This window comes from Salvelinus namaycush, chromosome 26, assembly GCF_016432855.1.
Source record: "Salvelinus namaycush isolate Seneca chromosome 26, SaNama_1.0, whole genome shotgun sequence".
NCBI lineage: Eukaryota > Metazoa > Chordata > Actinopteri > Salmoniformes > Salmonidae > Salvelinus > Salvelinus namaycush.
The window spans coordinates 27,491,970-27,518,776 of record NC_052332.1 but is presented as its reverse complement, the minus strand read 5'-3'; the positions used below and the strand labels follow the sequence as shown (position 1 = coordinate 27,518,776).

General features: G+C 42.0%; 2 protein-coding genes and 1 pseudogene across 2 annotated transcripts in view; 2 read left to right on the top strand and 1 right to left on the bottom strand.

The window, feature by feature from the left end:
* Positions 1-19,436, bottom strand: part of LOC120021334 (GRB10-interacting GYF protein 1-like) — a 45,403-nt gene extending 25,967 nt beyond the window's left edge. The window contains exons 1-12 of the mRNA XM_038965044.1: positions 19,112-19,436; positions 17,824-18,236; positions 17,553-17,617; positions 16,898-16,945; positions 16,643-16,772; positions 16,429-16,527; positions 16,128-16,236; positions 15,897-16,011; positions 15,595-15,803; positions 15,289-15,473; positions 15,051-15,186; positions 14,799-14,963 (exon numbers count right to left, since the gene is read on the bottom strand). Coding sequence (XP_038820972.1) covers positions 14,799-14,963; positions 15,051-15,186; positions 15,289-15,473; positions 15,595-15,803; positions 15,897-16,011; positions 16,128-16,236; positions 16,429-16,527; positions 16,643-16,772; positions 16,898-16,945; positions 17,553-17,587 — 1,231 coding nt within the window. The 5' untranslated portion in view covers positions 17,588-17,617; positions 17,824-18,236; positions 19,112-19,436. The remainder of the gene's footprint in view (positions 1-14,798; positions 14,964-15,050; positions 15,187-15,288; positions 15,474-15,594; positions 15,804-15,896; positions 16,012-16,127; positions 16,237-16,428; positions 16,528-16,642; positions 16,773-16,897; positions 16,946-17,552; positions 17,618-17,823; positions 18,237-19,111) is intronic.
* A 972-nt stretch (positions 19,437-20,408) lies between these two features.
* On the top strand, positions 20,409-21,509 carry LOC120021031 (annotated as a pseudogene).
* A 4,027-nt stretch (positions 21,510-25,536) lies between these two features.
* LOC120021030 (endonuclease domain-containing 1 protein) lies at positions 25,537-26,692 on the top strand. Its single transcript, XM_038964685.1, has 2 exons — positions 25,537-25,842; positions 26,084-26,692. The coding sequence occupies exons 1-2, from the start codon at positions 25,537-25,539 to the stop codon at positions 26,690-26,692; spliced, it is 915 nt and encodes a 304-aa protein (XP_038820613.1).
* The last annotated feature ends 115 nt before the right edge of the window (positions 26,693-26,807 follow it).

The window sequence follows — 26,807 nt, the reverse complement described above, 5'->3', positions numbered from 1 at the left end:
CATTTATCATGTATTTTCTGGTTTCTGTTGACCCCAACATGGCGGCTAATTTGGCTATTGTTCTGCGCTCCGTCTCAGATTATTGCATGATTTGCTTTTTCCGTAAAGTTTTTTTGAAATCTGACACAGTGGTTGCATTAAGGAGAGGTATATCTATAATTCCATGTGTATAACTTGTATTATCATCTACATTTATGGTGAGTATTTCTGTTGAAACGCTGTGGCTATGCAAAATCACTTGATGTTTTTGGAAATAGTGAATCTAACGCGCCAATGTAAACTCGGATTTTTTGTTATAAATATGAACTTTATCAAACAAAACATGCATGTATTGTGTAACATTAAGTCCTATGAGTGTCACCTGATGAAGATAATCAAAGGTTAGTGATTCATTTTATCTATTTCTGCATTTTGTGAAAGTTATCTTTCGCTGGAAAAATGGCTGTGCTTATTGTGGTTTGATGGTGACCTAACATAATCATTTGTAGTGCTTTCGCTGAAAAGCATATTTGAAATCGGACACTTGTGGGATTAACAACAAGAATACCTTTAAAATGATATAAGACACATGTATGTTTGAGGAATTTTAATTATGAGATTTCTGTTTGAATTTGGCGTCCTGCACTTTCTGGATGCTGTCATATCGATCCCGGTAGCGGGATGCAGCCATAAGAAGTTAACCTTTTCTCAATAGGGGGTGCTGTTGGGACTTTGTAATATTTACATTCCCAAATTAAACTGCCTCGTACTCAATTCTTGCTCGTACAATATGCATATTATTATTACTATTGGATAGAAAACACTCTAGTTTCTAAAACCGTTTGAATTATTTCTCTGAGTGAAACAGAACTTATTCTGCAGCACATTTCCTGTCAGGGAGTGAGATTTCAGAAATCGAGGTCCCTGTTCTGAGGTCAGTTTATAAGTCCCCATGTAAGCCATCGAGCTACATGCACTGCATACGCCTTCCTCTAGATGTCAGTAAGCGGGGAGAATTTGAATGGAGTGGATTGCGCAATCTGGGCCACTATATAAAGGATCATGGAACGGAAGTACCGTTCTTTTCAACGGGGCATCTGGCGCAAGGGGACATCACAATGGCGTCCTGCAAAAGCTTTGGTTTTAGCAGTTCTATATCTCCGGTCATGTTTTTATTCGTTATAGGTGTTAAAGACATCATAAGGTAGTTAATTTAAACCGACTTATAGCAGTTTATATCAGTTTATTGCGATTTTCTGGGATTTCTTTGTGACGCGCTTTCACGAGTTGGACACCTCTCCAGTGGGTGGCTATCGTTAGCTGCTATTTCCACATGAGAAGAGGACATCTTTCAACCAAAAGACGATTGTTCTGGAGAAAGGACACCTTGCCCAAGATTCTGATGGAAGCTCGGCAAATAGTAAGCAATCTTTATATTGTTAATTCGTATTTATGTTGACAAATGTCAAATAATAATTCCGCCATGAATTTCGGTGCGGTCTCGCTTTAGCGCACGCTGTATGCTGAAGTAACGTTAATTTTAAAAATGTAACACAGCGATTGCATTAAGAACTAATTTGTCTTTCATTTGCTGTCCAACTTGTATTTTTTAGTCAAGTTTATGAATAGTTTTCGATTAGAATAGGTGCCTCTCCAAGATGGCGCCGGACAGATTGCTTGAAGTTTTGGCCACTAATCACATTGTATAACCACGATTTGTGCCACTAAATATGCACATTTTCGAACAAACTCTATATGCATTGTGTAATATGATGTTATAGGACTGTCATCTGAAGAATTCTGAGAAGGTTAGTGAAAAAATTAATATATTTTGGTGGTTTATACGTTATCGCTATTTTTGGCTTGAATCAATGCTGTTGTGATGTTTGCTATTGTGGTAAGCTAATATAATTTTTCTAACAAAACATATGCTATACAATAAATATGTTATCAGACTGTCATCTGAGGAAGTTGTTTCTTGGTTAGTGGCTATTTATATCTTTATTTGGTCGAAATTGTGATAGCTACCTATGCAGGAAAAAAATGATGGACAAAAAAAGTTGTGTCTTTTGCTATCGTGGTTAGCTAATAGATTTACATAGTGTCTTCCCTGTAAAACATTTTAAAAATCAGAAATGATGGCTGGATTCACAAGATGTGTATCTTTCATCTGGTGTCTTGGACTTGTGATTTAATGATATTTAGATGCTACTATTTACTTGTGACGCTATGCTAGGCTATGCTAGTCAGCTTTTTTACTGGTGGGGGTGCTCCCGGACCCGGGATTGGGAGGAAGTAGAAGTTAAGAAACAAAGATGTTCTACATTTTTGTAGCATTTCTGACAATGTGACATTTTGCCAAAACTCAGTTCTAACACCTAGGTTATTTGGATGTAACCTAGGTTACTGTATATAACTAGGTATATGGTGGTATTCAAGCTGACGTTAATCAATGTACGCACAGATTTTTATTAGCTTCGTAGCTTACTAGTTAACGTTAGCTTGCTTGAACAAAGTCAAGCATCTAGCCTCTGTAGCTAGCTAACGAACAGGCAAAAAAAAAAAAAAAAAGTAGCTAGTCAATTAAAGGTGGTTTTGTTTTGATTAGCTAGGTAGCTAAACTAACGTTATACCAGTCAAATGAGAGCTAACCAAGCGAGGAAAGCTAGCTAGATATATTTTGCCAAGTAAGGTTTTTCACATACGGCTGAAGTCGTGTAACTGCTGAACCAGTGGCGTGTAATCGGATCACAGACAAATAAACTAGCGTATGTCCATGGCTGCTATGATAGCCAATTAGCTAAGGTTACTTGGCTAGCTAAAGTTAACATAAGACAAACATTAGCTAACCTGTTTGGTCGGTTCACGTACCACAATATATCATCATTTCTCACACTAAACAGTTAACCTCACTAGGGTCTGTGGGACGGTAGCGTCCCACCGTGTCAACAGCCAGTGAAACTGCAGGGCGCCAAATTCAAAACAACAGAAATCCCATAATTTAAATTCCTCAAACAGACAAGTATTTTACACCATTTTAAAGATACACTTGTTGTAAATCCAGCCAAAGTGTCCGATTTCAAAAAGGTTTTACGACGAAAGCACACCAAACGATTATGTTAGGTTAGAGCCAAGTCACAGAAAAAGACAGCCATTTTTCCAGCCAAAGAGAGTAACAAAAAGCAGAAAGAGATAAAATTAATCACTAACCTTTGATGATCTTCATCAGATGACACTCATAGAACTTCATGTTACACAATACATTTGTTTTGTTCGGTAAAGTTCATATTTATATCCAAAAATCTGAGTTTAGGCGGGACGCTACTGTCTCACTTGGCAAAAAGACAGAAAATGCAGAGCGCCAAATTCAAATTACTATAAAAATTACTATAAAAATCTAACTTTCATTAAATCACACATGAAAGATACCAAATTAAAGCTACACTGGTTGTGAATCCAGCCAACATGTCAGAATTCAAATAGGCTTTTCGGCGAAACTAAACGATGCTATTATCTGAGGATAGCACCATTGTAAACAAAGAGCATATTTCAACCCTGCAGGCGCGACACAAAACTCAGAAATGAAAATATAATTCATGCCTTACCTTTGACGAGCTTCTGTTGTTGGCACTCCAATATGTCCCATAAACATCACAAATGGTCCTTTTGTTCGATTAATTCCGTCGATATCCAAAATGTCAATTTATTTGGCGCGTTTGATCCAGAAAAACACCGGTTCCAAATTGTGAAACGTGACTACGAAATATCTCAAAGGTTACCTGTAAACTTTGCCAAAAAATTTCAAGCTACTTTTGTAATACCACTTTGGGTATTTTTTTAACATAAATAATCGATCAAATTGAAGAGGGGATGATCTGTGTTCAATGCAGGATTAAAACCAACTGTAGCTAGCTTTCTGGTCATGCGCATCTAACAGGACACTTCGAGTGACCCTCCTTCAAGATGGCCGTACTTCTTCATTACACAAAGGAATAACCTCAACCAATTTCTAAAGACTGTTGACATCCAGTGGAAGCAGTAGGAACTGCAAGATGGTCCCTTAGAAATCTGGTTTCCCAATGAAAACTAACTGAAAAGAGAGTGACCTCAAAAAAGAATAATCTGAATGGTTTGTCCTCGGGGTTTCACCTGCTAAATGAGTTCTGTTATACACAGACATGATTCAAACAGTTTTAGAAACTTCAGTGTTTTCTATCCAAATCTACTAATAATATGCATATCTTATCTTCTGGGGATGAGTAGCTGGCAGTTTAATTTGGGCATGCTTTTCATCCAAAATTCCAAATGCTGCCCCCTACCCAAGAGAAGTTAACTGATGTTAAGTTTAAAACCAAACTTTTGGAAACTGCCACACTAATCATATTAAATTGCTTTGCACAGACCAAACTACGTTAAAACTTCTTGCGACTACAGGGGGTGCTGTTCCGAATTAGCATTTTGTCGTCTCCAAATTAAACTGCCTAGTACTCAATTCTTGCTCGTACAATATGCATATTATTAATTCTATTGGATAGAAAACACTTTCTAGTTTCATACAACGTTGAAATTATGTCTGTGGGTGACCCAGAACTCTTTCTACAGCGAAATCCATGACAGACAGTGAAAGGTCTGAGAGCGAAGCTCTGGTTTCAGATCAGTTTTTAAGGTCTCTGTCTATCCTATGGAACGACACGAACTGCACCCGCCTTCCCCTGGATGTCAGTAACCAATGAGAAGTGGAATGGGCCTTCTAGGTAGCTCTCAGAGGTTATAAAAGACCAAGGAGTGAGAGTAGCCCCCCTTTCGACGCTCGCCCTTACGCAGGAAGGGACCTCCGGATGCCATTTTCACAGGCTCGGTTATCAACTTGAAATGTATCCGTCTGTAATTTAATTCGATATAGGACTTAGAAACATCATAAGGTAGTTAATTTAAACCGTTTTATAGCAATTTATATCCGTTTAGTGCGATTTTGATGCATTTCTATGTGAAGCACCGGGCACATTTCGGGGTCCCGGTCGAACGTTAGCGGGCATTTAGACGGACAAAGGACATCTTTCGACCAAAAGAAGGTTAAACCCAAGAAAGAATACATTGCCCAAGAATCTGATGGAAGAACAGCTCAAAGTAAGCAATATTTAATATGATAAATCGTTGTTCTGTCGAAATATTTTAAACGCATATTTCGCCATTTTGTTTGGTATAGCTTCACTTGGCGAACCCTGTATTGAAAAGTAAGGATAATTTTAAAAATGTAAGTCAGCGGTTGCATTAAGAACTAATTTGTCTTTCGATTCCTGTCAACTCTGTATTTTTTAGTCAAGTATATGATTAGCTTTCGATTAAACTAGATCACTCTGAAAGCTGACGTCCCTCATTTTGATGCTTGAGTTGTGACTATTTCCATTGTATAACCACGGTTTTGTATGGCTAAATATGCACCTTTTCGAACAAACTGTATATGTATGTTGTAAAATGATGTTACAGGAGTGTCATCGGAAGAATTCTGAGAAGGTTAGTGAAAAAATTAATATATTTTGGCGATGATAACGTTATAGCTCCCTTTGCCTTGAATTCATGCTCTACTAACGTTTGCACATGTGGTATGCTAACTTATCGATTTATTGTGTTTTCGCTGAAAAACGCTTAGAAAATCTGAAATATGGTCTGAAATCACAAGAACTGTGTCTTTCCATTGCTATGCTTTGTCTATTTTTATGAAATGTTTTATGATGAGTAAATTGGTCATACACGTTGCTCTATCTAGTAATTCTAGTCGATTTGTGATGGTCGGTGCAATTGTAAACTGATTTCTACCTGAAATATGCACTTTTTTCTAACAACACCTATCCTATACCATAAATATGTTATCAGACTGTCATCTGATGAGTTTTTTTCTTGGTTTGTTGCTATCAATATCTTAGTTTAGCCGAATTGGTGATAGCTAGTGGTGGAGAGAGAAAATGGTGGACAAAGAAAGATGGTGTATTTTGCTAACGTGGTTAGCTAATAGATTTACATAGTGTCTTCCCTGTAAAACATTTTAAAAAACAGAAATGATGGGTTTATTCACAAGATCTGTATCTTTCATCTGGTGTCTTGGACTTGTGATTTAATGATATTTAGATGCTACTATTTACTTGTGAAGCTATGCTAGCGATGCTAATCAGTGTGGGGGGGGTGGGGGGTGATCCCGGATACGGGGTTGATACTCGTGAAAGGTTAACATTAAGGCAATGTTAACCAGATTTCAGACAGTACAAATAATGCACTTGGCAAAGCTACATTTCCTTGACTAAGAACCAAGACAACATAAACCATAGATGAGAAAACAAATTACTTTAGGAAACAGTAAGTTAGCTATGTTGAACCGACTACAGTAAATGGTTGAACCCCAAACGCACATGTAAACAGAACCAGATTGACAGCGTCGCTGTTTCAAACACGTGTTGAATACATTCCGTCTCCGGCCTAAACTCCCTCTCCTGCCATCGACATTCATAATCTAAATGTGTGCTGACTGATCAACACTGTTAAATAACTTTTCAGTCTATTCACAGAAAATCTGAAATCTCCATTCACAAGTAAAACGTAGTCAGGGGGTTCCACACACTGCACAAGATTAAAACATCAGAATCATCGCTTGCGTACATGACTTGCTGTGTGCCAGCCTGGTCTCAAACTAGACTTAACTTAGTAAATGTAAATCCGGGATACTGAAATTAGTATATGTGGTTCCCCAAACTGTGAGGCGCACCACATTGTTTTTCTTTTTGGAGTGGGGTGGAGACTCAGTCCAGCTTTCAACTTCCTCTTTAAAGTTCTAATAGTAGAATGCACATGGTGCAATTTCTAAATTGAGTAATGCGTCATCAGTTTCCCTTGTCATGTCAGTCATTGCATATTTTAGAGACCTATTTGTCAGAAAGACCCAGATAAAAAGAAATATGACATGGACAAGTTTATGTTTGAGTCACTCATGTCACATGAATACACATTAGCAGGTGGCAAAATGTATAGACTTGCAAGAAAATGAGCTTTAACAGCAACAGTTTCTCTGCACCCCATGACAAATGTGTAGAACTGCAGGAAATAAGCTTTAAGCCTGCAAAATGTTCTTTCTGCCAACAAGAGGGGTGTGAACAATTTATTCATGAACAGTGCTTGTGCGGGGAGCGTGGCATGTTCCCCAATGCTGGAAGGAGGGCCTGAGTGAATTTTTTTTGGAACCCCTGACTTAAAGGAGAATATTCCTATTCTCTTAAGTATACTGAACAAAAATATAAATGCATCATGCAACAATTTCAAAGATTTTGCTGAGTTACTGTTCATATAAGGAAATCAGTCAATTTAAATAAATTCATTAGGTCCAAATCTATGGATTTCACATGACTGTCCAGCCAGCTACATTGTATAATTGCATAGTAAATATCAAAGCAAACGTTGTCACAAGAGCCAAATACAACAGGGGTAGACCTCACCGTGAAACACTTACAAGCCCTTAACCAACAATGCAGTTCCAGAAAGAATTAAAATATTTACCAAATAAACAAAAAGTAAAATCCAAAATATTGAGCCTATATACAGGGGGCACCAGTACCAAGTCAATGTGCGGGGGTACAGGTTAGTCGAGGATATTTGTACATGTTGGTAGGGGTAAAGTGACCATGCATAGATAAACAGCAAGTAGCTGTGGGGGGGGGGGGGGGGGGTCAAGGTAAATCGTCCAGATGGCCGTTTTATTAATTGTTCAGCAGTCTTATAGCTTGGGGATAGAAGCTGTTAAGGAGCATTTTGTTCCTAGACTTGGAGCTTCGGTACCGCTTGCCGCGCGCTAGCAGAGAGAACAATCTATGACTAGGGTGACTGGAGTCTGACAATTTTTGGGCCTTCCTCTGACACTGCCTAGTATATAGGTCCTGGATGGCAGCCAGCTTGGCCCCAGTGATGTACTGGGCCGTACGCACTACCCTATGTAGCACCTTATGGTTGGATGCCGAGCAGTTGCCATACCAGATGGTGATGGAACCGGTGAGGATGCTCTCGATGGTGCAACTGTTGAAATTTTTGAGGATCTGGGGACCCATGCCAAATATTTTTTGTCACCTGAGTGGGAAAAGACGTTGTCGTGCCCTCTTCACGATTGTCTTGGTGTGTTTGGACCATGATAGTTCGTTGGTGATGTGGACACCAAGGAACTTCAAACTCTAGACCCGCTCCACTACAGCCAAGTCGATGTTAATGGGGGCCTGTTCGGCCCACCTTTTCCCTTTTTCTCTAGTCCACGATCAGGTCCTTTGTCTTGATCACATTGAGGGAGAGGTTGTTGTCCTGGCACCACACTACCAGGTCTCTGACCTCCTCCCTACAGGCTGTCTCATCGCTGTCGGTAATCAGGCCTACCACTTGTGTCGTCAGCAAACTTAATGGTGAGTTGTGTTTGACCACGCAGTCGTGGGTGAACAAGGAGCACAGGAGGGGACTAAGCACGTACCCGAGGGGCCCCAGTGTTGAGGAACAGCGTGAGACGTGTTGTTGCCTACCCTCACAACCTGGGGGCGGCCCGTCAGAAAGTCCAGGATCCAGTTGCAGAGGGAGGTGTTTAGTCCCAGGGTCCTTAGCTTAGTGATGAGCTTTGTGGGCACCATAGTGTTGAACGCTGAGCTGGAGTCAATGAACAGCATTCTCACATAGGTGTTCCTTTTGTCCAGGTGGGAAAGGGCAGTGTGGAATGCAATAGAGATTGCATGTGCATCTGTGGGGTGGAATGCAAATTGGATTGGGTCTAGAGTATCCAGGATGATGCTGTTGATGTCAGCCATGACCAGCCTTTCAAAGCACTTCATTGCTACCGATGTGAGTGCTATGGGGCGGTAATCATTTAAGCAGGTTAACATAGCTTCCTTGGGCACAGGGACTATGGTGGTCTGCTTGAAACATGTAGGTATTACAGACTCCGTCAGGGAGAGGTTGAAAATGTCAGTGAAGACACTTGCCAGTTCATCCTCGCATGCTTTGAGTACACGTCCTGGTAATCCATGTGGCCCAGCGGCTTTGTAAATGTTGACCTGTTTAAAGGTCTTGCTCACATCAGCTACCGAGAGCGTTATCGCACAGTCGTCTGGAACAACTGGTGCTCTCATGCATGCTTCAGTGTTGCTTGCCTCGAAGCAAGCATAAAAAGGCATTTACCTTGTCTGGTAGGCTGGCATCACAGAGCAGCTCGCAGCTGGGTTTCTCTTTGTAGTCCGTAATAGTTTAAGGCCTGCCACATCCGACGAGTGACAAAGCATATTTGCTTCAGTCTTTGTTTCCTTGCTCTTGCCAGTTTGCTTTGAGCAATGATCAGTAGGATTATGAGCTGGGATCTTATCAAAGTTACACAAGGAGAGCATGTGTTATGCTGTATAATAAATTGCGTGGTTCGAGCCCTGAATGATGATTGGCTGAAAGCCGTCGTATATCAGACCATATGCACCATGGGCATGACAAAACATTTATTTTTACTCTTCTAATCACATAGGTAACCCTTTTTTGAAGTGATAATGCTCCCCTTTGTGTCCAGGTACACCGTGTAGTGTCAAAGCCCTTAGCTGTGGAATTTTGTCCATATACTGTACCACACCCCCTCGGGCCTTATTGCTTAATTATAATGTTGTATAATAATGTTGCATAATAACCTTCCGGTGAAAAACCATGGAATGTAAAAATTTGTTTTTAGAGAGAATAGGCACTGGTCTGAAGCCGAAAAAGGAAATTCACGTCAGCACTACAATGCCGAGTCCACCCATGCTCTACCAAGGTTTTCCAGCACACATCTTTGACCTACTACAGTAATAACTATGTTGGTATTGTACTTCAAACTATGTGTAGGCAGGTTGCTGCAGATTCAAACCATTTCAAATAGCTTAATTCATACTCTCCAGAGGTAAAATGGACTTGTGTCCTGCATTTAAAATGTGTACACACAGGAAAGTATTTAGACTCTGACTTTATCCACTTTGTTACGTTACAGCCTTACAGTTGAAGTCGGAAGTTGACAAACACCTTAGCCAAATGCGTTAAATTCAGTTTCACAATTCCTGACATTTAATCATAGTAAAAATTCCCTGTCTTAGGATCACCACTATTTTAAGAATGTGAAATGTCAGAATAATAGCAGAGAGAAAGATATCAGCTTTTATTTCTTTCATCACATTCCCAGTGGGCCAGAAGTTTACATACACTCAATTAGTATTTGGTAGCATTGCCTTTAAGCCATTTTGCCACAACTTTGGAAGTTTGCTTGGGGTCATTGTCCATTTGGAAGACCCATTTGCGACCAAGTTTTAACTTCCTGACTGATGTCTTGAGATGTAGCTTCAATATATCCACGTAATTATCCTGCCTCATAACGCCTATTTTGTGAAGTGCACCAGTCTTTCCTGCAGCAAAGCACCCCCACAAGATGATGCTGCCACCCCCATGCTTCACGGTTGGGATGGTGTTCTTCGGCTTGCAAGCCTACCCCTTTTTCCTCCAAACATAACGATGCTCATTATGGCCAAACAGTTCTATTTTTGTTTCATCAGACCAGAGGACATTTCTCCAAAAAGTACGATCTTTGTCCCCATGTGCAGTTGCAAACCATAGTCTGGATTTTTTAAATGGTGGTTTTGGAACAGCCTTTCAGGTTATGTCGATATAGGACTCGTTTTACTGTGGATATAGATACTTTTTTACCTGTTTCCTCCAGCATCTTCACAAGGTCCTTTGCTGTTGTTCTAGGATTGATTTGCACTTTTCGCACAAAAGTATGTTCATCTCTAGGAGACAGAACGCATCTCCTTCCTGAGCAGTATGACGGCTGCATGGTCCCATGGAGTTTATACTTGCGTACTACTGTTTGTAAAGATTAACGTGGTACCTTCAGGCGTTTGTAAAAAAAAAATAATAATAATAATCTGAGGTCTTGGCTGGTTTCTTTTGATTTTCCCATGATGTCAAGCAAAGAGGCACTGAGTTTGAAGGTATGCCTTGAAATACATCCACAGGTACACCTCAAATTGACTCAAATTATGTCAATTAGCCTATCAGAAGCTTCTAAAGCCATGACATCATTTTCTGGAATTTTCCAAGCTGTATAAAGTCACAGTCAACTTAGTGTATGTAAACTTCTGACCCACTGGAATTGTGATACAGTGAATTATAAGTGAAATAATCTGTCTGTAAACAAATGTTGGAAAAATGACTTGTGTCATGCACAAAGTAGATGTCCTAACAGACTTCCCAAAACTATAGTTTGTTAACGGCTGAAATCCCGTTAAGAGGATCAATTTGACAACAGCTAGTGAAAGTGCAGGGCGCCAAATTCAAACAGAAATCTCATAATTAAAATTCTTCAAACATACAAGTATTATACACCATTTTAAAGATAAACGTGTTAATCCCAGTGTCCGATTTCAAAAAGGCTTTATGTTAGGTCAGTGCCTAGTCACATAAAACCACAGCCATTTTTCCAGCCAAAGAGAGGAGTCACAAAAAGATAAAATTATTCACTAACCTTTGATGATCTTCATCAGATGACACTCATAGGACTTCATGTTAAACAACACATGTTTGTTTTGTTCGATAAAGTCCATCAATTGTCCAAATACCTCCTTTTTGTTTGCGCGGTTAGTTCACAAATCCAAATTCAAGAGGCGCAGGCACTTAGTCCAAAAAGTTATTACAGTTCGTAGAAACATGTCAAACGATGAATAGAATCAATCTTTAGGATGTTTTTAACATAAATCTTCAATAATGTTCCAACCGGACAATTCCTTTGTCTTTAGAAAAGAAAAGGAACAGAGCTTACTCTCACGGGCGCATGCCTGACTTAGGTGTCTGGCAGAATGCCATAAGCTGACTCAAACAGCTCTTATTCACTCCCCCTTCACAGGAGAAGCCTGAAACAAGGTTCTTAAGACTGTTGACATCTAGTGGAAGCCTTAGGAAGTGCAACCGGACCAAATTTTACACTGTATATTGGACAGGCAAAGACTTGAAAACCTACAAACCTCAGATTGTCCACTTCCTGGTTGGATTTTTTCTCAGGGTTTTGCCTGCCACATGAGTTCTGTCATACTCACAGACATCATTCAAACAGTTTTAGAAACTTCAGAGTGTTTTCTATCCACTTCTACTAATAATATGCATATCTTAGCTTCTGGGCCTGAGTAGCAGACAGTTTACTCTGGGCACCTTATTCATCCAAGCTACTCAATACTGCCCCCCAGCCATAAGAAGTTAAGAAAGTTGTGGAGTGGTTGAAAAACGAGTTTTAATGACTCCAAACTAAGTGTAGGTAAACTTCCGACTTCAACTTTATTCTAAAATGGATTAAATAAAACTCTGCAATCTAACACACAATATCCCATTACAACAAAGCAAAAACAGATTAAGAAATTGTTGCACATTTTTAAAGAAAAAACAGAAACACCTTATCTACATAAGTATTCAGACCCTTTGCTATGAGACTTGAAATTGAGCTCAGGTGCATCCTGTTTCCATTGATCATCCTTGAGATGTTTCTACAACTTGATTGGAGTCCACTTGTGGCAAATTCAATTGATTGGACATGATTTGTAAAGCCACACACACCTGTCTATATAAGGTTCCACAGTTTTCAGAGCAAAAACCAATCCATGAGGTCAAAGGAATTGTCTGTAGAGATCAGAGACATAATTGTGTTGAAGCACAGATCTGTGGAAGGGTACCAAAACAATGTCTGCAGCATTGAAGGTCCCCAAGAACACTGTGGCCTCCATCATTAAATGGAAGTTTGGAACCGCAACCACTCTTCCTAGAGCTGGCCGCCTGGCCAAACTGCACAATCGGGGGAGAAGGGCCTTGGTCAGGGAGGTGACCAAGAACCCGATAGTCACTCTGCCAGAGTTCTTGAGTTCCTCTGTGGAGATGGGAGAACCTTCCAGAAGGACAACCATCTCTGCTGCACTCTACCAAATCAAGCCTTTATGGTAGAGTGGTTAGAAGGAGGCCACTCCTCAGTAAAAGGCACGATAGCCAGCCTGGAGTTTGCCAAAAGGCAAAAATGCTTCAACAAAGTACTGAGTAAAGGGTCTGAAAACATATGTAAATGTGATCTGTTTATTTTTAAGTAATGAGCAAAAATGTGGACATTAGACCAGTGGAAATCTGTATTTTAGTCTGATGAGTTCTAATTTGAGATTTTTAGTTTTAGTCTTTGAGAGACGCAGAGTAGGTGGACGGATGATCTCTGCATGTGTGGTTCCCACCGTGAAGCATGGAGGAGGTGGTGTGATGGTTCTTTGCTGGAGTCACCGTCTGATTTATTTAAAATTCAATGCACATTTAACCAGCATGGCTACCACAGCATTCTGCAGCGATACGCCATGCCATCTGGTTTGCGCTTAGTGGGACTATCATTTGTTTCTCAACAGGAAAAGCAAGCCAACAAGTGTTTAGCATATGTGGGAACAGACTGTTGGAAAAGCATTTCAGGTGAAGCTGGTTTAGAGAAGGCCAAGAGTTTGCAAAGCTGTCATCAAGGCAAACCATGACTACTATGAAGAATCTCAAATTTTAAATATATTTTGATTTGTTTAATACTTTTTTGGTTACTACATTATTCCATACGTGTTATTTCATAGTTGTTATGTCTTCACTATTATTCTACAATGTAGAAAATAGTCAAAAGAAAAATCCTTGAATGATTAGGTGTAAACTTTTGACTAGTACTGTATATACAGTATATTTGGCTGTATGTATTTTTAGATAGGCCTATTGTAAATGTGTATTATTGTTGCGTCGCCATCTTTATTGCACAAAGAAACAGAAGCGCAAACAACTAAGCTGCATATTATTTTAACAGAGGCAATGAACTGTCTATTGATTAGCACGGCATTTGAAAAAACAGGAATGCAGACAGGCTCTATCTGAGCTAGTCTGTACAACACACCACCTGCTGTTAGGTTGGGTACCTACTGATCAAAATATGATTGTTATTATGATTTTTTTTAAACTCAATGACATGTTTTGCTAAAATAAAGGTTTAAGGAAATACAGGCATGCACCACATTACTACAACAAAACAGGTCAATCAAGCCTGATGGTCTTGTAAGTATAAAAGCAAACGCTTGCATTCATTGATTACTTTAAAACGCATTAAAATGGTAGCGTAATGGGATGTCTTACTGTGGTGTGTGAAGAATCCAATACTCTACCTTGTATGCGGTACAAATGACATTATTGTGGAAGCACCTCCTCTAAGAGTATGAATTATGCTGTTTGAGAAGGTTTGAACCCTAAGAAACCTGCCTACACATAGTTTGAAGCACAATACCAACTGTAGTAGTGTAGTAGGTCAAAGCTGTGTGGTGGAAAATCTTGGTAGAGCATGGGTGGAATAAGCATTGTGAAGCTCGTGTGAATTCCCTTTATTTTTCGGCTTCAGACCAATGCATATTCACGTAAAAAAAAAAAATGTTTTTAAATGATAGAATTCGTAGTTCGTTGTCTGATTAGCTACCAGCTATGAAACAAAATGACAAACTTTGAAAACAGCTAATGCAGCATTTATTTTGCTATAAATGTGCTCCTACTTAACTTCTATTTTTATTCACAAATGCGAGTGAAATGCTTGCATTGTGGAACCCTGAATACCCACCAATGTGGCTGGTGAAATCTCAATCAATAAAAAAAAAAATCTTATTTTCTGGTGCTACTAAATTTTATGTGCTGCTCCTAACCTTTAAGTTGGGAACACTAGCGCTACTAATGAGTATTTTGTAATTTAGAGCCCTGAATTCAATATTTACCTTCAGTGGGCACGTGGTTGGTTTTGAAGGGGTGGGAGATGGGTGCCAAGGGAGCCTCTGGGGCACAGGGGGCAGGGAGAGGGTCTGAGGAGGGAGGGGCCGAGACAGCAGGAGGAGATGGAGTCCTGTACTTGACCACCCCCTCACATGCTGCTTCACACTCATCTAGAGAGAAAGAGGGTGAATGTGCATTCTACGAAAGCAGAAAGTTCTTCTGTTAGTTGTTTACTATAGCCAGGGAAAGTGTCTCACCTCCGTCAGTGTAGTTATCCTTATAGTTGTCCTTGCCTTCCTGACCATTGTCCTTGCCTTCCTGACCGTTCTCCTCATCTTCCTCTAGAGCTTCAAACTCCAGATCCTCTTCAGTGATGGTGCCCTTGGAGCCTTTCTGCTCGGACAAGCATAAGGCTCAGAATAGACATAAGTAACATGCAAACACACACACGTAGACAAACAGACAGAAATAATGCCTGCCAGCCAACACACACACCTTGATGCACATGAAGGCCCCCGAGGAGTCAAAGGTGCCCATCTCTCCATCCTCTTCATCAGTGCACCACTCAGGAAGGCCGTCCCTGTTGTCCTCCCTGCGGGGGCCCTCGCTGTCACGGAAGTCAAACTCAAACTTCCTCCGGCCGCCATGATCACGCCAGCCTGCAGACCGAGGACCCCCATCTGTGTGTGTGATTTTGATTTGAGATGGAGTGTCCATCAGACATGGAAAACATGCAAAGTATACACAACATTAGTCTTAAGTAGAGGGTGTGTGAGTGGTTAGGTGTGTGTCAGTGTGTACCATCACGGCGGGTTCCTGCAACTCTCCAGGCTGGCTGCTCTCCCCCTCCTCCTCCTGCTGCTGCCTCTTCCTCTTCCTCCCGGAGGGTACGCCAGTTATCGCTGTCGGCACGCCAGGAGTCCTTCCTGCCAAGAGGCCCCGCCTCCTCAAACCCTGGACGCACTACCTCAGCACGCCTGATTGGCTTCTCAAACCTGGGCCTCTCAGCCCTGACAGAAGGAAAGACGATAAACAACCATCAATATGATCGAATGATAACCATCTGGGGGCGAGGGCAGCATAGTATAGGACAGTGAGCCTACCGGTCATCCCAGCTTTGGCTGCGGAGCATTTCTCGGCAACGACCGAAGCCCACCTCTCCATCATCAGGACCGCCAGGAGCTCTTTGGTAGAATGCACCTTCACCTCTTCCTCTCCCTGCCCAAACAAACATAAGAAATTCCTTCAGGGGCCTACTCAGCCAGTTAATACATTTCCATATGTATAGTTGCACCGTCCTGATCACTCCAGGTGGTGACTAACTGCACCGCTACCTCTGATGCCTCCTCCACGACCCTTGGCCACACCTGCAGGGGCAGCCCCGCCTCCCTTTCCCATCAACCTCAGCACAGCCACACTGTTCACAGACATGGAGAAGTTTCTCTGCAGGACAGAAGGAAGGAAAGTGACGTTGACACAAAAATACATTTTGTCAACATACACTGAAACAGGATCAGTACATCGTGGGTGAAAGTAGCAACTAAGATCTGAGAGTTAATCCTTGCCAAATACTTCAGGGATCAGAGCAGCAAACCTCTAACTCACTAACCACTCCTATATCTCCTGCAGTCTCACCTGCTCCTCCTCAGTTAGAGGCTCCAGGGCCAAAGGCTGCACAGGCTCATCCTGCAGGATAGCAGCAAACTCCTTATCCTGCGTGATATCCTCTGGGGGCTGGGAACAGTTTGGTTTACTTCAAACCCATTAGTCATAACCGGCCAGACACCTTTAACACAAACAGCTGTATTGGAATCCTCATTAGAGTGAATCACTCATTACATAAGCTCACCTTGTCATCTTTGATATAAAGTGCTAGCATCTCCTCACGACCATAGCGGTAATCGGCCAGCTTGGACTTTGGCAATGCTGGAGAGGGAGGGGGGGACGTCACACTCCGCCCTCTAGATAGTGCACGGAGCCTGGGGAGAAGAAATCACCCTCAGCACAATCCATGCATGCATAAATAACACTTCAAATGCAATCATTATTACTGACATAATAGTACTGGGCCATGTGTAAGACCATATCCATCTATTATCTTCACCTCAAGTTTAAGTTGGATATGCATCGCCCATTATCTTCCCCTAGACAACTAAGGGCAACAAGCAAGAGCAGAATAAAAACAGTACACAATACAACGCCAATGATTATCTTTTAGTACAATTTTGAGATGAATTATTGGCAATGTAGCAAGAATTTATGTTTGCGGGTGCTCTTATTGAATGATTGGAGTAGGGATAAGGAGAGGGCCAACTAAGTGTAAAAACCTGCTGATTGAGGCATTTTGAAGGACAACTTGCGACATTACATTATTTTAAGCTAGCTATATACAAGTTGAAGAATCATCAATAAACAAAATGTGGTTCTCTTTTCTTTACATTCTAAAACTGAAAGGACCAAGGTCATGCAGACATGCACTCACTCTGAAAACTAGCCTATGGCGAAAGAGAAAATGGAGAAGGATAGAATGCAGTGTGCTGAGAATGGGCCAATGTGGAAACAGAATGGGGCACTGAGGGAGGAAGGAGAAAAGTGAAGGACATGGGGAGTAAGTGGGGACCCCTAACATAGTGAAGATATTCTTAAATTTACTGACATATAAGATTGTTTCAATTATAAACAAGAGTTGGTTATGGGCTAGGAATGTAAGCAGGGAGGAAAGAAGAATGAATGAGTTAGAGAACGAAGAGATGCGTCACCATTCTGGGCCGAAGTTAAGTGTTTCAGCAGTCATACTCCTCTCTTCAACTGGAGCTCAAGGCTTCTGTTGGCACAACAAGGACAACAGTCAAATCATGTCATGGTGCCACATAATCAACCAATCAAATGTCCTCTTTGGGAAGTAATGAAATACTATCTCCTACCACACAGCTCAAACACCCATCAAACACTTGTACCCAATAACATACATCCACATATAGGACACAACAATATGCCAGGGAAACGTTACAGAGTGAGTGGAGCTCTAACCTTGTCCAGAGGATTGAACCAGTTCGGTCCAGATACGAGGGGGTTAAAGGCTATTTGGTTCTTCTGTGTGCAGTGGTTTAGAGTGGGTGTACTTGGGCCAAACAAATCTGTTACACTGAGCAAATAGCTGCAAGGCTCTGGGAAAGGGGTTAGGTGAGGTGACGGAATGACCAAATGTGACAGCAAGCTCACCACTCAACAAATGAAAACAATAACAAAATGTTTACGGACAAATAGCACCAGTAATTACAACATGGGAGTTGATCATAATAAATGACCATGAAGCAAAATTGTGAAGAACAGGAGATATGTGTATCTTCTTCACATGCATTTATTATTCTCTCCACTTCTGTCTTCTTACTCCTGCTTGAGTATTTCCATCGGGTCTATTGTTCCTCTTTTCCTCTAAACACCTGGGGAAACGAGACATTCAATTTAGTTTTCACATGCAAATAATATTTACCACATCCACAGAAAGTTAAAGACCTCTTAAAGTTGTTATAACTGACAAGTGTTTCACTTTAGTTGTGCATTGAAAGTTCGTATATTTCGCCTATCTAAGCTGAAGGCCAGCTTAATTTCTGAGCTCTGTTCATAGCTAAACTATTCACAGCCGACTAAAGTAGCAACTAGTTAACTGTGCCAACTGAACAATAACGTTATCAATAACATAACGTCATAGCCAACTGGTTTCGATACAATACATAAACACATGTTACAATTAAGTTAAAATAGAAATTAAAATGTACTCAATGTAACTGTGGTGTTTTCGATTAACCACAAATGGTAAACAATTCGCATTGAGTTAGCTATTTGTACATTCGAACGAATCACTTCAGACAAATAATGGGTGCGTGTTCATGAAGAAAACTTGAGTTTCATTTGAAGTTGCGCAAGAACATTTACCTAATTGAACCAGTTTGCTAAAATGAACTACCGTATTTGCAGCCAGCTAACTAACCTAGCTGAACAACGGAGGTAAATAGCTAACGTTAGATGAGTAACCATGAAAATCAGTGAGCAGCCCTCTACCCGCCCCGACTCGCAACGCGCAGGATACATCTCAACTTTAGGCTGCTGCTTTGGCCTGCACTTCTGCTAGCTAAACGTAGCTAACATGGTTGCACAGTGCGCGGATGTTACTAGCTTGCTAATTAACGAGCTAGTTAGCTAACTATCTTGACACAATCAATGAGAAATTAGCATTATATTAATCTTAAGCAGTGCAATTTATTATATTGCAGTATAACACGTTTGCCTAAATAATTGTGCAAATTTTTACACTTACCTTTTGTTGAAAGCTGGTCGCACTAGCTAGCCAGCTAAGTAGCCAGCTAGCCAGCTACAACTTAGCTAGCTGGTAGCTGCAAATTTTGCGAAATTGGAATGTCACGTTAGCTAACGTTAGTTAAATCCTGTTTTTAACAACATATGCGTGTATTTCGCAATGACCTGTATATCTCCAGGTTTCTTCCTTGCAACTATATGTTGAATATTTGCTTGAACCACGTTTAATTATAATTTCATCTGACCAACGTTCGCTGCGAATATTTTCATAACTCGCTTTCTCGTCTTGTTTGTGTTTTAGAAAAATGGCCGTTCTCCTTGCATTATTTGACAGCTGTTTTTTTTTTTTTTTTTTTTACCTCTATCGAGAATTCAGGCGAACTAGTTGTTGGTGCTTTACCGCCACCTCTCTGACTGGAGAGGGACAAACACGCCCCCCCCCTCTCTCTTTCACTCTCTCTTTGACACCTTATTATGTTGGGCCTGTATGCATTCCTATACAAAGGATAGCCTTGTCTATCTATGGACAGATAGACTCTGTATGCTCTCGTTGGCTGGCCCTCGCTTCATATTCGTCGCCAAACCCACTGGCTCCAGGTCATCTATAAGTCTTTGCTAGGTAAAGCCCCACCTTATCTCAGCTCACTGGTCACCATAGCAGCACCCACCCAGTAGCACACGCTCCAGCAGGTATATTTCACTGGTCACCCCCAAAGCCAATTCCTATTTGGCCGCCTTTCCTTCCAGTTCTCTGCTGCCAATGACTGGAACAAATTGCAAAAATCACTGAAGCTGGAGACTTACATCTTCCTCACTAACTTTAAGAATCAGCTGTCAGAGCAGCTCATAGATCATTGCACCTGTACATAGCCCATCTGTAAATAGCTCATCCAACTACCTTATCCCCATATTGTTATTTATTTTTTTGCTCCTTTGCACCCACAGTATCTCTACTTGCACATTCATCTTCTGCACGTCTATCACTCCAGTGTTTAATTGCTAAATTGTAATTACTTTCGCCACTACGGCCTATTTATTGCCTTACCTCCCTAATCTTACCTCATTTGCACACACTGTATATAGATTTTTTCTATTGTAAATGAGAACTTGTTCTCAACTGGCCTACCTGGTTAAATAAAGGTGAAATAAAATTTAAAAAATAAACAGAGAGAGAGACTTTCAATTTCAGAGACAAGTATACTGACAGCTTCCACTGCATCGCTTCTTGAGCACTTTTCTCCGTGGTTTCTTGCGTCACTGAGCGAGCTCAGCCGCTGCCCTGGGTGCTAGTTGTGGTGATGGTGGAGGCAGAGGTACAGGAGAACTACTCACCTGAGTGTCATGAGTGCATGTACATGGGCACAACACCACTGGGACTTGAGGATAAAAGTCTGAAGAAGATTTGCCAATGCTACAACGGCAAGCCACGTTTTGTCACCCTGTATGATACCCTTGGCCACATTCCCGTCTACTCAGCCTACACCTTTAAGCACTCTGACGGCACCAAAAAGGTTAATGTGCCCTAGATGTATGAGCCACAGGTATTTTTACAGACTCCTGTGTCTAACAGGATCTCTGCAACCTTGCCTTGTGCTCGTGCCTACAGATGAATGAATCAGTTTCACTGTCATTGGCTACAGTAACAACTCTATGGCCTTTGTGCAAATAGAATGAATAGTGAGAAATATACTGTTGTGTTAAGAATGTGCATCTAAAGAGAGATTCCATGAGGGTCCACTGGCTGTGATTCCTTGAGTACAACTATTCTGCTTCCCTTACTAATCCTCAGCTCTCTATCAGCTCTCCACAGTGTCTGATTTTGGGGAGATGCAGCCATTTCCTCAAGGTGACCTCCATCGCAGTTTTAAGGATGCTCAGGCGGTGCTGGAAGACTACTCCAACACTGTGAACTTTGAGCATGGCCACCTGAACCCTGACGAGCACCAGTCTGGCCACAACGACAAGGCAGCCACTTACACCTTGACCAACGTGGTGCCTCAGGTCCGGGAGTTCAACATCGGCCTCTGGAAGACCCACGAGCACACCATCCGCCACCGCCTCAACAACTACTGCCGCGGCACCGCCTTCGTGGTTACTGGTGTCACCACTTCCGGGAACATGATCCGTCGCCACAACATTGACCGCGTGGCTGTCCCCGTCTACTTGTGTTCAGGCCTACTGCTGCATCGACTACGACCACAACGCGCCCTTTGAGGAGCGCCGTTTGAGGAGCGCTCCAAGTGGCCCATGGACTCAATGAGAAAGAGAGGCCTGAGGTGGTGAAGATATCTGTTCAGCAGCTGGATAACTTCCTCAAGAGTGTCACCTTTGTGGACAAGACCTTTCAGATCTTCTATGATAACTGTGTGCAACCTGATAATGGCCTGCACATGCCTTGACACTATACTTAAAATTATGTGTTGTGTGATTTACTTGACCTGTAAGGTAATGTAATGAATAAGGAGGTAAATCTGATCTGTGTTGTCTTTCATAAATACTTGCGGTTTGCTTCATCCATTTCTTTTCTCTCAGGACACGTATATCATGATCTTTCGCCTCATATATCGAATGTATAGCCTCACTCACTCACTCACTCACTCACTCACTCACTCACTCACTCACTCACTCACTCACTCACTCACTCACTCACTCACTCACTCACTCACTCACTCACTCACTCACTCACTCACTCACTCCCTCACACATTCTCCTTTGTCTCTGATACCAGTCTATACCATGGAAGTTCTTGTGTGCGTTATCTGTCTGTGGTTTTGTGCTAACCTACTATTACCACTGCCTTGCCACTGAAACTCACCTGATGTTGAAGGCCATTTGTTCTCCACAAAGAGAGATTAGAGAGCAGGTTTTACATTTTACAGCATTTTAAGCATAAGTGGAGGAGAGAGGACAGACTGAGATGACAAGACAAAAAAGAGGGTTAATGGCAGAATGCTTTGCACAGGAGGGTTCCACACAGCTCAGTGTAATTGGTCCTCTCTGTAGATTGTAGTGTTCCATGAGAGTGGTCTTATGATAGGTGACAGACAATTCAAGGCCTGTCGTACTTGGATTTGACAATCCAAGGAATTGAATGAAAGGCAGCATTCAAGAATATGTGAAAATGTGATATACTGCCTAGAACGTGACGTAATCCTATAGTTTATAGAGTACCACAGTATGAGTCATAATACCCATAAAACTTAGCAGTCAAACACGGAAATGATTCCAATAACTTTTACACCATTAATGTTTTCCATATGGGATTTTCGAAACACTTAAAATAAGGGTGTGTTTCGTGTAGGCTAACCCTGGTGTGACATTTTGATAACAGTGTATATCCCTCTTGGACAAGATGATTTTTATCGATATATTTGCTTGTATTTATCCCCCCAAATAGAAATGCTAATTAGCTGTTAATCTGGCTATCACACAGAATGACAAATCCCATGATGATCTGGACGAGACTGCCGAATCGAGGCAAAGGTATCTCTGGATTAACTAGCTAACTTTAGTAATGAATAATTGGCTAAATTTGTTTAAATTGATAATTCTGTATTTGTATTTGTATTTATTATGGATCCCCATTAGCCATACTCTAAATACTCTTCCTGGGGTCTGGTAAAATTAAGGCATATATACCATTTTTAAAACATTACAATACATTCATAACAGATTTCACAACACACTAAATGTGAACTGTCTTCAGTAAGTTTTACATTTACACAATACCTGTTAGCATAGGTGTCAGCTAGAGATGACGTGCAGGAGTTTGTAGTCCTGCATGATGTCTACTTTGATGCTAATTATAATTTTAGAATTTGAGAGCAAATAGAGCTGAATATATTGATAAAAGTCATCTTGTCCGAGAGAGATGTCACACCAGGGAAAGTCTACATGAAACACAGACCTTGTTTGAAGTGGTTCTAAAATCCCCTATGGGAAAAATTATACCGGAAAAAACGATTGGAACTGTTTCAGCGGTTGATCGCTAGGTTTTATGTGTATTATGACATGTCCACCAGTGGTGGTCGGTGCTGTTTAAGATTTTTTTTCATGAGCATGACCTTATTTTTATTACAGCATATTGGATGACTGTAATTCATATTCGATTCACCCAGTTCAATGTAACATCGATAGTGTCACAAACATCATCAGGGAAATGACCGGACCAAGGTGCAGCGTGGTGAGCGTACATTTTTCTTTATTAAGAATGTCGCCAACAAAACAAGACACACCAAAAACAAACGTGGAGCTTACTAGGGCTATACAGGCCACTAACAAAGACAACTACCCACAACTAAGGTGGCAAAACAGGCTGCCTAAGTATGATTCCCAATCAGAGACAACGATAGACAGCTGCCTCTGATTGGGAATCATCCTCGGCCAAACACACAGAAATACAAAACATAGAATGCCCACCCCACATCACACACTGACCTAACCAAATAGAGAAATAAAACGTCTCTCTAAGGTCAGGGCGTGACAGATAGGTTTAGGCTACTACATGATACTCAAATTTCCCTATAGTCATCATTAGGTTGCTACAACCTAGCCTGTGAATGAAAGTTTACAATATAGGTGCACAGGTCGAGAGAACTTTGAGTAATCAAGGGGACAGACAGTGAGCGACACATTCAATACCACCTTGCACACTCTTGCCTGCATCTAGCTAATCTAGGTTTTAATCATTAGTTTAATAGAAACGAGGGTTTCTGTTGAACAAATTCAGGTATGTTTATCCCCGTTTTGTTCCGTTTACTTCCGTTTAGAACGTTTCTCAACAGAATCGGCGGAATTAATACACCCCTGATCCCATGCAAACACAGTTCACTTTCATAGCAGCCACATACAAACAGCATGATGACTTTGATTGTTGTAGCTATATGGCTATGTGGGGCTCTATAGCCTCCCCAGTGAGTGTACTACCTCCTCTGCCAAGACAACACTGAGCTCACTAAGCTGGGACTGAACAGGCTGCCACCAGGTGCTGAGGGTAGGCAACAACACATCTGCCACGCTGACCCTCAAAATAGGGGGCCCTCAGGGGTGGGTGCTTAGTCCCCTCGTGTACTCCCTGTTCACCCACAACCGCGTGGCCGCTCACAACTCCAACACCATCATTAAGTTTGCAGACGACACGACGGTGGTTGGCCTGTTCACTGACGATGATGAGACAGCCTATAGGGAGGAGGTCAGTAACCTGGCAGTGTAGTGCCTGGACAACAACCTCTCTCCAACGTCAGCAAGACAAAGGAGCTGGTGGACTACAGGAAACAGAGGGCAGAGCATGCCCCCATCCACATCGATGGGGCTGTCGTGGAGGGGGTCAAGATCTTCAAGTTCCTCAGTATCCACATCACTAAGGATTTATCATGATCCACGCACACCAACACAGTGGTGAAGATGGCACAACAACGCCTCTTCTCCCTCAGGAGGCTGAAAAGATTTGGCATGGGACCTTAGATCTTTAAAAAGTTATACAGCTGCACCATTGAGAGCATCTTGACCGGCTGCATCACCGCTTGGTATGGCAACTACTTGGCATCTGACCGCAAGGCGCTACAGAGTGTAGTGCGGACGGCCCAGTATATCCGGGCCGGGTTCCTGCTAAATAGTTAGTTCAATAGCTACCAGGACTATCTGCATTGACCTTTTTTGCTTTAACTCTTTTGACTCATCAAATAGGCTGCTGCTACTGTTTATTATCTATCCTGTTGCCTAGTCACTTTATCCCTACCTATATGTACATATCTACCTCAATTACCTCATATCCCTGCACATCTACTCGGTACTGGTACCCCGTGTACATAGCCAGGTTATCGTTACTCATTGTGTATTTATTTTTCTTTCTCTCTGCATTGTTGAGAAGTAAGCGTTTCACTGTTAGTCTACACCTGTTGTTTATGAAGCATGTGACAAATACAATTTGATTTGATTTGATTTAACAAGGTCTTTATGGCCTTTATGCTTGGTCAAGTCCTGCTCAGGCTGTTCCTCTTAAAGTTCCCCCTAAATTGCTAGATTGATGGTAGCAGTGGGGATAGTCACTCAGGCTGACATTTATTACTGTGTCCTTGTCTGCGTTGGGCTTTGTGTGTGGGTTGCTTCTCTGCTAGAGGTTAAAGTGACCTGGCCTCCTTGTATGTTAGGGTACTACTGCTATATTCTATTATTCCTTCACCACTTATGTTCTTATATTTTCAGCTGTAAAAGTTACAGTAAATTCGCATAAGGCTTTGCTGATTGGACAATAGGGAACAGACCAACGCCTATTCTTGTTATTCACTCACAACACAAATTGGTTGGATAGCAGATCCCTCTGTCACATTATTTTACTCACTTTGCATATCTGGTCTGTGGCATTTAAATTCTAACTCTACACCTGGTCTTTCATTTCACTCTCCTGCAGTCGTTCTGGTAAGAGCCATGCAATTCTCTCCGGGCTGTTTGGTGTTGGTGTTCTCCCTTTTCCATAGTGCACCTAGAGCTCCGGCCACTGTGGTTGAGGACTTCAACCATGTAGAACGATGCAAGGATTCCTTATACATGGGAACCCCACCACGGGGAATCATTGATGCCAAACTGAAGAAGATCTGTCAGCGCTATGCAGACAAGCCACGCTTCGTGACCCTGTACGACCCTCAGAAACGAATCCCCGTCTACTCAGCCTACTCCTTCAAGAAGACAGAGGGAGACCGGCGCGTGGACTACCCCTGGATGTATGAGCCACAGGTCAGTCAAATGCATTTTTGCTGTTGTTGTGAGTCTTAAATGTTATGTTATACGTGTTTTCTATCTGAAAATGATGGTAATGTTAAGTCCCTATTTTGCAGTGACAGGAGTTGAAATGTTATAGCTGTTAACTGATTTATCATAGCCCTTCATTGAACAGTGTATAGCTGCTTTCCCTTTGTTACTATGTAGTCTACAATCGTGTGAGTGATATGCTGATCCTTCTCCCCTCTCTCTCCAGCTGGCAGAGGTTGATGGCAATGGAAACATGCTCCCCTTCCCTACCGGCTACCTGCACATGAAGTTTGAGGACAGCCAGGCAGTGCTGGATGACTACTCTGACGTGGTACTGTATGAACGTGGCCACCTGAACCCAGACCAGCATCAGTCTGACCCTCATGACCGTGCCTCCACTTACACCCTGACCAACGTGGTGCCAGAGATCAGAGAGTTCAACATTGGGCCGTGGCGTGAGCATGAGGAGCGCATCCGTGTCCGCCTCAACAACTACTGCCGTGGCACCGCCTTCATCGTCACAGGGGTGACCACTACAGGTCACATGATTCGCCGGAACAACCAGGACCGCGTAGCCATCCCTGAGGACGTGTGGACTGCCTACTGCTGCACTGACTATGACCGCAACGCCCCCCACGATGTCCGCATCCGCTTCCCCTCCCAGGCTGCCCTGGCCAAGAACGCCAAGGAGGGCAACACAGTCCACGAGATAACTGTCCAGGACTTGGAGAACTTCCTGAAGACCCGGATGGACGTGGACCAGAACCTGCAGCTCTTCTATGACAACTGCATCTCCCCCTCTCCCCTCCCTCTGTACCTCCACCACACCATCTAAAAGCTCCCCAGCAGCTACCATACACACCTACTCTGTGTGCTCTGTGTATCTTAAATGTGTATGCTCAGTGCGCTAGTAGTTTTTATAATGATTAAATATGATGTACACTGGCAGT